We start from the raw sequence: 11,787 nt of genomic DNA, 5'->3' as shown, positions 1-11,787 counted from the left end.
CCCATGACTGATATCTACTGTGTGTATTAAATAATAATAATGTAAAATACAGAAAATAGGTTAAAATACCATAAGGTTCAAAATCTGTAAATACTGAATAAGTGTATTAATTAAAATAACAAATCTGTAAAACTTGAATACTGTCTAAAAAACTAGTCTGAAAAGCCTCTAATCTGAACTGTCTGAAAGTGGAGTTGAATGGACAATCCCTCAACTAACTCCATCTATTGAAATATTGAAATTACTAAAATAATAAAGTAAAATAATATCCTCGAATGATGAGGACTCACTGCTAAATCAACTGTTGGCTGAATCTGAATCTGACTATGTGCGATCAAAAACTTGAGCATCCGAACCTATAATATGAGACATCATAGCGCAAGAGAAAGTTATGCGTCAATACATAGAATGTACTGATATGCTAGATGAGGTAAGGTTGAATGCACGGGTTTATATGCATGAACAATAACTTACTAAATGATATAGAGTAACTGAACGTGAGAGTACATAAATAACTGAAACTACTATCAATACTTGGTATGTAATCTGTGCATGTAGATATATTATAACTGAGCTTTTCTGAAGCTAAGTACTGAGTTCTGATACTTAGTAACTGATAATCTGTGATTACTGATACTGATTGACTGTATCTGATAATCTTGACTCTGTAGAACTGAACTGAGTTTTATACTGAGGACTAAAACTGAAACTGTGGAAGATAAACATCTAACTGACATGCCCCAAATAAGATAGATAACTGAGTTGGGGTCCAATCTATAACCCCAATTGGAAGGGTGTCAATATCGTGCCACGGGTAAAGACAATGGTTGTAAGTTAACCCTATAAGTAGGAAGACATTTTTGTCAACCCTCACTAACAGAAATACTTATGAGAGATGTGTCAACCCTTATCTGGCATGAATTTATCCCAACCTACGCTGGCTACGTAGTTTTGTTTCTCAGGGATTGCTACTAAGGGTTAAACCCTATACTAACAGGAACGCCCCCCATCCCTAGGTTCGCTCGATGCTGAATCCTACACCCAACTGAAGACACTGAATTGATCACTAGACTGTACTAGACTTGACTGAACTGTTACTGAGCGTGTTAACTGACTGAATTGGACTGATACTGAGTTTTATTGAGTTCTATAACTAACCGAGAACTACTGATTGTGACATGACTGATACTACTTTATAACTGATACTAGCTCTAAGTACACAACTAGATTGCCGGGTATTAATACCCCCAAGACTCGATAGAATAAAAGAAAGGCATCACATGATCTTACAAAGCATAACAATATACACATGTTCATATTTCATCTATAGAGATATTTTATCAAACACTTGCAGCGCATAAGCTTGTTCATATGCTAACATTTTATGATTTCACCATTTTTTCACATGGACATTCTATCAAATGCTTGGGGAGCAGAACTCCATGCACATAATCATGGATAACATATAAACATGACAACTACAATGCCCAACTTACAATTCCATGGGTTTAGTATGCAATTCATATAATTTTCCATAAAATACTAATCTAATTTCATGAATCATATAAAAATCATGGATTAAAACCCAACTAACATCATAGACACATTAATCACTTTGTAAATTCAAGAGTTTATCAAGATAATCACATATTCATCACACATGCTATTCAATTTCATGAAACTTGCACCTAAATCATGGATTGAAACCCAACTAATATCATGAACATGAATTCAATCTAATTCAGACATAGAAATCATAAATCTAAGATCTTGTATATTTAAAAGGGGATTCTTGGACTCTATGGATGAAAGAAACCCAAAGATGAACATCTAACATACCTTGGATTGTCAATTCTTGGAGACTTTTGAAGGAATTCTTAGGCTTGACCTTGATTTCTTGAACTAGGGTTTTTGCCTCTTGAGAGAGAATATTTTATTCTTGAGGAAAATAGGTGAAGTAATGAGCAATTTAGGTTATTAAGGGCATAAATTCTGTGTTTAGACTGATTAGGGATTTTAGGAATTGACCATATAGTCCTTAGAATTAAATAACGAAAACTCATATTCCTGATTTTGCATGCTGGCGCAACGCAGTGAAATCGCGCCAGCTCACTGGAAAATAGAGAACTGGGAACTGGACTGGTGACGCGATGCGGCACCATCGCGGTGCCTCACTGGATGTGATTTTGGTCCTTAACGCGACGTGGTGGAATCGTGTTGCCTTACTAGAAATTGACAATTATGAACTGAGTCTATGGCACGACGCACCAATATCGTGGAGAAACACTGAAATTTGACAATTTTTATTTTGACATACTCTGCGACACGCTACTGGCCTGAATGACGGTGTTTAATGACTGAAACTTAAAATTATCATAACTTCTTATCCGGTTATCGGATTTAGGAGAGTTTTATATCATTGGAAAGCTAATTAAATTTCCTACTCAATGGAAGGCTTTAAACTAAAAAAATACTGAGCATTTCAGAAATTTTATATAGGATAACTCATGGACTGAGAGTTAATCTAAGCTAGAGAAATATGGGGTATTACTGGGATGTTAGACGATTGTGCTCTAGAGTTATCCCTGTGGTAAAGGTTCAATGGAGATATCAACCTGTAGATGAGGCTACTTGAGAGGTTGAGTCAGCTATGCACAGTTTTTATCCCCAGATTTTTTATCGATTCAGGTATTTATTTTGCCTTTAGTTTGAGGACAAACTAGATTTTAGTGGTGGATGATGTAACAATCGATTTTTTGATGAAATATGTGAAATGTTTGTTTCTATATGATTTGACTATTTTACCCTTTCCCATGATTTCAATATGATATTTTAGGAGTGTGGGGGTGATTGGCACAGTTTTCAATGCATTTGGTATCATATATGTGATATTGTAATTTTTGATGTCTTCGAGAGTCTTATTTGGGACTTATATGGATATCTTTTGATCCGTGAAATGGATGTCTGAACAGACTACGCCAAAAGTTCTGGAATATCAATTTTAGGCTAGGTAGACCTTTGATTCGGATCTCGGTGCACCCAAGCTCATTTCGACCTATTGGTCAGAAAGTTGAAAAATTAGAAATATGGGTGTCAGACTCACATTTGATCGAAATGACCTCGGATTGAAAATTTAACTTCTCTAGTATCTCCAGAATATCATTTTAAGGTGTTAATATGTTTGGTGCCATTTTACGACTTTTAAATCTCATTTCGACCCTCGATTTGGAAAATTATTATTTCGGACTTCGGTAGTTAACTTTGTGAAAACGATGTTTTTTCAAAAATTTGATATCTCCATTGAGTTTGGAGCATCGAATTTAGTGTGGTTACATAGTTTATTTGTGTATATCAGACTCCGAATGAATATCAGGCATCCCATCGAAGTCCGGATTTGAGTTAAAGAAAGAAAAATCTGGTGCATATAATTTTTTTGGTATAAAAACAGTTTTCCCCTTCTTTTTGCCCATTTTTCATCTTGTCACTTGATAGTTAAACTCTAAAATAGTGTGGAAGCTTAAAAATGAGGCTTGTGGGAGCTTGGAAAGCTAGATTAACATCTATTTCTTGATTCTCTTACGGATTTAAGGTAAGAATTCACTCTTTTCTTAGTAATTTCTTGATTCTCTTATGGATTTAAGGTAAGAATTCACTCTTTTCTTAGTAATTTCTTGATTAATTTCTCAAAACCTCAAAAATCTTAGGGCTTGATTTTAAACCCTAATTTCACTCCTTTTCACTTGAATAGTATTTTTATATTATAATTACTAATTTTTCATCAATTTAACCTTCAAAACAACCCTGGTTCTTGATTTTAACCCAAATTTTAAAGATTTTATCCGATAAAGCTTAAAAATAGTTTTTCTTCGATTTGAACCTCATTTTTTACTCAATTAAATTTGAGTTTTTAGTTGTAGATTTCTAAAAATATGAAGGACACGTTTTTTAAGTAAAGTTATGATTTTTCCTTCTTTTTTGAAAATCTATTTTGGGAGTCGTTTTGATCCCGAACAAAAGTAGTCAATATGGGTGTTGTTGGTTTTATTTTGATGTGTAGATTCCATATTTGATATTTTTAGTGGAGTTTGAAATCGTTCGTGGAAAGTAAGGTCGTGGGTACAAAGTTTAGCAGATCGATTTCGGCTTTTGAGGTAGGTTATGACTTAACTCTTTCAGACTGGGTTGGGTAGTAAATGAGGGTTTAAAATGCACGTTAAGAGTAGGAACTATTCATGAAAAAGGGCTATCTATGTGTTGTGTCCGTGTGGAAGCTATATGTGATGTAATTATCAAAATTGAGGTATTATGTGATATGTGTGACCGTGTGGGTCCTATATGATATTAATAGCCTTAAATACATGTGAATAATTTTATTGCGTTGTTAAAATGCTTAATGTGGTACCATTGGTGTATTATGATTATTTTCATACTTTATTGGTATATGAGACATATGAAAATTCATGGATGAAACAGAAATAATGAGTGGATATTAGCTCACATGGTTGTGGAAATGTATCATTGTAGTTGGTTGTGAGAATATATCATGTGGTTGGTTGTGGAAATACTCATTATGATTGGTTGTGAGCATTACATCCTCATATCATACTCATTCATGAAACATTGGTACCACCGTGGCAACACCTAAATAACATTGGCAACAATCTTCTAAGAACCCACATCGAAGGATGTGTCGGGGAGGAGACATTGTAACACCTTATAAAACCCTTTTCAAAGGATGTGCCGAAAAAGAGATATGAGATATGTGGATTGTATACGTGTTAACGAACCCCCCATGGGTCCTGTGTCGAGAAGTTTTAGCTCCTTAGGCGTATACGGGGATTATGTGACGATCATGAGGTTGTCCGACGACCTTGTACATCATCATCATCATATACATTGAACTTACTTTATTGTGTTTATATTGTGTTGTATTGTCATATTGACTTGTCATCTGTGTAATTGTCTTATCTCTTTTTACTTGTATTTGATGATCTTGTGTATGCATGTTCCCCTTGTTTTACTTATAAGTGATATAATGCATATTTGTGTTCTATCTTGGTGTGATGTTGCAATATATGTAATATATTATAGCTGTTAGTGGAAGCGGTGTGGGATACTGTTATGGGACATTTTCTGATTGCAAGTGACATGATCTTAGTGTATATTTTGTATGCTTTATTTACTACTTTGCTTGATCGGCCTATGATACCTTCTAAGTATAAGTAGACCCCACTCATACCTACTGCGCCCTTTCAGAGCAGATCCTAGCTTGAGTACGCCTCAGTTTGCTTGACTCGGGCAATTGTTGGAGCTTCCAAGGTAGCAGTTGGACATTTATGTATTCGGAGTTCACTTCTATCTTTCTATAGTAGTTACGTCTTTATTAGTATTCGGTGACAGATATTATTCCTTTGTGGTTATTTATCTGATTTATTTGACTCCTAGATGATACTAATAGTTATTACACTGTTGACACCAGATTTTGGAAGTTATGGATACATGTGTTGATTTTATTCTTTTCGCTTTTATTATATCTATGTGGTTTGGTTTTGTTCTAGAAGCCTTACCTTGGGGGTATTTTTTTCATTTTTCATTGTGTACCAGTTTGGGTGATAGGCTTACTTGTCAAGGTTTGCCGCAACAAGTGTCATCATGACCCTTGTATTTTTGGGTCATGACAATTTCTTTGGATTAGGATCAGCTATCGACGATACTTGCTAAGTACATTTCGTACTCACACTTGCTTTTCTTTTCTATTTATTTATTTTTTGCACCCCATGCAGGTTTTGGTTCGAGTAGGAGAACGTAGATTGCATTTCTTTGGTGTTGGAGTTGCAGAGAAAGAGGTAATAGCTGGCAGGCTCCAAAGTTTACTGAATCTTTCTTTATTTATCTTATGCCTACCCGCATTTAAGATACTTTACATTTATTGATATCATTATCTATTTAGAGGTTTGTACTAGTAACAACCATACCTGGGATGTATCTTTGAATTATACTTATCTTCACACATGTTTGGGATTATCCTATCATTTTTTCTTCCGCTTTTGATTTACTTTGATTATTGAGTTTGGGGTTGGGATAGACTTACTTGTCTGGATGGTGTGAAATGTGTCATCACGTTTTATATTTTTGGGTTATGACAATTAAAAATTAAGCAAAATGTTCAAACTTCTCACGTGCTGTAAAATTTGGCTGTGGTTGAGTTTAAACTCAAAATGTAACTAATCATATTAAAACAAATAATTGTAAAACAATTACAACAGCTTTAAGCCGAAGTAACGAAATCTACGAGTAATAATCATAAATTAATACTCAAACAAACTGAAGCACATGCACATTAGCTTTCAGCCAAACATTAACTCTTTTTTTTTTGCTAAGTAATTTATCGATGAAAATTAAAGATCTCACCACAACTCAACGAAATAAAACTGAGTTATGGCTACATCGATTGGCATACTGTTACAGACCAAAAACTTTTGGACAAATTTTCTACTAATAAGTAACCGAAATTATCAATATTTGAGTAAGCAATCACTGGCGTATGCCCGATATTATAGTTCATAAAGAAGAACGAATAAAAAAATATAGCAATCATTCAAAAGCTACGGTATTACAAATCAAATTATTCTGCTACAATTTAATTTTTATAATAGAACACAGATTTATACCAAAAAATGTTTACTTAATAAGGGAGTAACCACTTCCATAAATTTAAACACAACTCACATTAAAAATTTAAACCACTATAATCTGTTGATCAGCTAATGAGAATGGAATGTCTTGTGCTTCTGGAAATCTTGTAGCAACATATACTAATGTCGCACAAATAATTTTTTGTTCTATTTGAATATGACTTTAATGGGTACACCTATCAAAACCAGCACAAATAATATGTGAAATATTGTGAAATCATCTTGAAATTGAAAAATAACTTCAACCTTATAAGTGAAAAATTTTATCAGCCTTTTACTCTAACCAACAAAATTCAACATTGAAGTTAAGGCTAGATGAAATTTGTGTCTTCACCTAAATAGAAACTAAGAATATATTATTTTGATCCCTACTCCAAATTGATTTTTGAAATTTAAAAATCACCAACTTTTTGAAATTACACTATGCCTCAATTGCAAAAATAAAATAAAATTAAATTAAAAAGAAATTTTAGCTTACCTGGAATATTGACTTAACTAATTGAACATAAGAAGATATATGCTCACTCGAGTAAAAACAAAAATCAATCGAATTCTCTCTATTTTCTCGAACACCTAGTTTATTCTATGGAGACATAACAATAAGTATAAAAAAGAAGTTATCTCTATTGTGTATTTTTTTTCTAACATAAGATCAGGAAGCTATCAGATTTCGAAAGATGACTGCTGACATCTATTTTTTACCCTCCATAATAGTTTAGTCTAGAGCTTCCCCGATTTTAAATAAAATTAAGATATTTATTTTATCTAAATTAAGAATTTTTTAAATGATTTTTGAATTAATTTTGTCATTTTAAACAATGATTATGGATTTCCATATTTTAATGATAGAGACCGTATAATTTAGTTATTTAAATATATTTTTATCGTAATTGACTTTTGATCGGAGTTCGCCTTTTAAGAATTGATTTAATTAAGTATAATTTGATTTAAATCAACTTTCATCTTGAAATAAATTATTTTTAGAAAAGTAAATATTTAGATTACATTAAATCAAGAGGCTCATAGATTACCCCTTGCAGCTACCAACTAACAAATTAAACCTGTGAACAAATACACAAAAGACACCAATGGCAACTTGAACGGGCAATCAGCCACCGACAATCCATTACAGCAACAACCCCCTTTCACTTTACTTTTAAATTTCAATGGGGTTCAGCCCCAACTCAATTTTATGGCAGCACGAGGAGGAGGAAAGAAAATAATTCAATTGGAACACAAGCCCTATGAACTAGTTGATGGAAGGGCAAGAGTAACTTTTTCAAAGGAGGAGGATGCGCTGCTTGCAGAAAAGTGTAAGATGGTGGTGGCAGAAAACTTTTCCTGCACACGTCCTCAAATTTATCGATTAAGAGAGGAATTCAAATGAATTTTTCCGTTGAGAGGCACAATCAAAATTGAGGCATATGATTGAAAGCATGTGTTTCATGATTTTTTGGATGAAGATTACTTCAAGAGATTCTATAGTCGAAGATCTATGATAATCTGTGGAATGCTCATAAGGGTACAAAGATGGACAAAAAATTTTAAGGTAGATATGGAGTCAACGTTAGTCTCAGTATGGGTGATACTGCCCGACTTTCCATGGCACTATCATGATTAGACGACGATGGAAAGAATATTGGAACCACTAGGACCATTAATTGTATTAGATAAGGCGAAAATGGCTCGAACTAGGCCAACTACAGCCAAGGCGCGTGTAGAGATTGAACTAACTAGGCCTAGAATAAACGAAGTAGAAGTAGCGCTGATTAATTCTACAGGGGAGCTTGACACTTTCAAGCAATTGATTGAATATGAAACGTCCTTAATTTTTGCTTCTATTGTAAGATGCAAGGACATTCTGATGAAATTTACAAATTGCAACAAGCAAAAAAGGATAATCCTGAATACTCTGGTGGTGTAAAGCTAGTTAGAGTGGAAAAAGAACCAGGGGCAGATGCAAAAGGATGGACTGAAGTGAACAACTCTAAGAGTAAAAAGAAAAAGAGAGTTGTAGGGAGCAACAATAAAGGTAGGAACAACATTGAAGCACCTTCAAATTCGCCACAATCAGTAAAATGCTGGAATAGAGCAAGAATTGAAGGGCAAAGACACTCTAATGGAGATAACACTCAATCCAAAGACGAATCAAGTAGACGACGGGACGGAGATAGTTCAACATGTTGTAAATAAAATTCCAGTGAGGACTGAAGTAAACGGAAAAACAAGAAAAAAAAAGACAAAGGATAAGACAAAAATCAAAATGCTGAAAAAAAGGAAGAGAGTGAAGAAAGGCAACGTGGAGGTCCCTGAACACTTAGAGGAGCAACTTTTAAGTATTGAAGAAGGGTTAGTGAATGTCCTTGACAAACTACTCAAGAAAACCCCAAAAGGAAAAAGGAAGAAGTTTGAATCTAAAATACCGATTCAGAACCTGGCAGCAATGAGTGAGTCGTTGGATGGGGAAGGGAGTGCAGTGTTTCCAACTCTGCAGCTTAGCAATGTTAAAATATGAGGTGACAAGTGCGAGAAAATATTGAACACTTCAATGTGTATAGAGGTGCAGGAGATTACTCTAGAGACCTCACCATCATAGAGCCCTGTCCTGCCATATCTCAAAGTTAATCGAAAACTCACTGATCATGGTTGAAACTCTAAAATAGTGTAAAAAACATAGGATAAAAATATGGATTTTACCATTGAGGAATATGAAGTAGTCAAATCAGATGATGAGAACTTGTGAAGACCAAAAAAATCTTGATTTTTGAATAACGAGACTGAATTAACCGAAGTACAAGCTAAGGTGGCACAGTACAATAACCTCTCACCAAGAGGAACTGCAAATTCTGGGGGCGTCCAGAAAGGGATATCGCCTAAAGGTACAAGAAAGAGCACAATAATCACAGAAAAATCCTCACTTAATGTGTCCAATATTTAACACACTTTCATGTAATATTAGGGGGATGAACTCACAAAATGCATCGGTAAAACTAAAATCTTTACAAAGTCAATTCAACATCCCACTTTTGGCTATTCAAGAACCAATGGTTAGAGCAATAAAAATTCAAAGATATAAAATGAAGTTGGGCATTCAACACTGCTTTTGCAACTGCAACAATAAGATATGGTTGTTTTGGACGGATGATCAAAATCTACAGATTCTAGAAGACACTGAGCAACAAGTTATTTGCAAAGTTCTCACTCAAGCTTGTCCAACTCCAATACACCTCACCATAGTATATTCAAAATATTCTATAGGTCTACGAAGACTGCTTTGGGAGGACCTAAGGAGATGGACAAATATAATTCAAGGCCCTTGGGGGGTTTTTAGAGACTTTAATTTCATATTAGAAGAGGATAAAAAAATTGTAGGTAGACCTATAGGATCAAAAGAAGTTTTGATTTTCAAACCTATATGGAAGATTGTGGAATGAAAGATGCGGGCTTTTATGGAAACAAATATACTTGGAGTGATAATAGAGGTTTTCCCAAAACAATATGGAAAAGGCTAGATAGGTTGTTGATCAATGAAGAATAGACAGATATAATAGGAGATACGTTGGTACAATATTTACCAAGAACATGCTCGTACCATGTACCAGTATTTATCACTGTGAAGAAGAATGTAAATGTGGGTTCGAGATACTTTAAGTTTTTCGATTTGTGGGTTGAACACAAGGATTTTAAAGTTGTTGTCAAAAATGCACGGGAGGAGGAAGTAAATGGTAACGCTATGTGGAGACTACATCAGAAGAAAATGAATATTTGTACAAAATTGAGTGAGTGGTCAAGACAAGTATTTGGCGATATATATAAAGAACCAAGGAGACTAGAGCAGGAAATCGCAAACTTGAAAAACATTCAGGCAAGAGATGACATTCCTGATATAAGAGCAGAGGTGAATGAGGAAAAAGCAAAACATATTCAGTTCCTCAAACTACAGGACTCAGTGCTTCGACAAAAAGCCAAAGCAAACTGGCTGAAAGAAGGGGACAAAAACATAGCATATTTTCATAGCATGATAAAGGGAAGAAGAAAAAAACTCAATATTCAAAAAATACAAGATGAAGACAGGTTATGGAGAGAAGGCAATGACAAAATTACAGAGGAAACAGTTCAATATTTCCAAAAAAATCTTTGGGCACAGGGAGGCATCAGGTGACCATACAGTTTAAGACTGCATTAGTCCAAAGGTTACAGAAGAAAAGAATAACATGCTCCTACAGAGGTGCCAATGCTAGAAGAGCTCAAAGAGAGTGTTTTTGGTATTAATCCAGAAAGTGTACCAGGTCCGGATGGACTAAATGCACGATTTTATCAAGTATATTGGGATGTGATAGCTCAAGAGGTGTTTGAAGTCGTCAAAGCATTCTTTAAGGGGGCTAATGTTCCAACAATTTTCACACATACATGCCTTGTAATGTTTCCAAAGGTGGAATTTCCCCAATACTTGACAGATCGTAGGTCAATAAGCCTATGTAATGTATCCATTAAGATAATGTCAAAAATCTTAAACTCTAGGCTAGCCAAAATTCTCCCTAAGATCATCTCGGTCAGTCAATCCGGGTTCATTAAGGGAAGAATGATGTCAGAAAACATCATGATTGCTCAAGATATCATTAAAGACATCTGCAAGCCCAAGAAAGGAGATAATGTAGTAATGAAATTGGATATTGCCAAGGCATACGATAAAGTAGCTTGGCCATATCTCTATAAAGTGATGAGAAGACTGAGTTTCTCAGAAATATAGATAGACTTAATTCGCAGACACATTTCAAATAATTGGTACTCTTTGATTGTTAATGGTCATAGACACGATTTCTTTAAATCGGAGTATGGATTGCAACAGGGAGATCTAATTTCCCAATCTTTATTTGTACTCAGTGCAGAGTTGCTCTCCATAAGGTTGAAGAACTTACAAGATCAAAGGGGATACAAAGGCTACTTTATGTCTGCCACTGGATCACAGATCAACCACTTGGCCTTTACAGTCTGCAGACGATATAATAATTTTCATAAGTAGTGAAAAATGGAGTGTGAAATGAATCATGAAGACCTTGGCCATATACGAAGCTACCTCAGGGCAGAAGAT

The 11,787-nt window shown here is 34.6% G+C and overlaps 1 protein-coding gene across 1 annotated transcript; it reads left to right on the top strand.

The window, feature by feature from the left end:
- The first annotated feature begins 10,110 nt into the window (after positions 1 to 10,110).
- On the top strand, positions 10,111 to 10,857 carry LOC124896658. Its single transcript, XM_047408302.1, has 2 exons — positions 10,111 to 10,177; positions 10,298 to 10,857. Exons 1-2 carry the CDS (start codon positions 10,111 to 10,113, stop codon positions 10,855 to 10,857), a joined length of 627 nt encoding a protein of 208 aa, XP_047264258.1.
- Positions 10,858 to 11,787: the final 930 nt, after the last annotated feature.

Source organism: Capsicum annuum, chromosome 3, assembly GCF_002878395.1.
Source record: "Capsicum annuum cultivar UCD-10X-F1 chromosome 3, UCD10Xv1.1, whole genome shotgun sequence".
NCBI lineage: Eukaryota > Viridiplantae > Streptophyta > Magnoliopsida > Solanales > Solanaceae > Capsicum > Capsicum annuum.
This window is presented reverse-complemented; position numbering and strand designations above follow the sequence as displayed.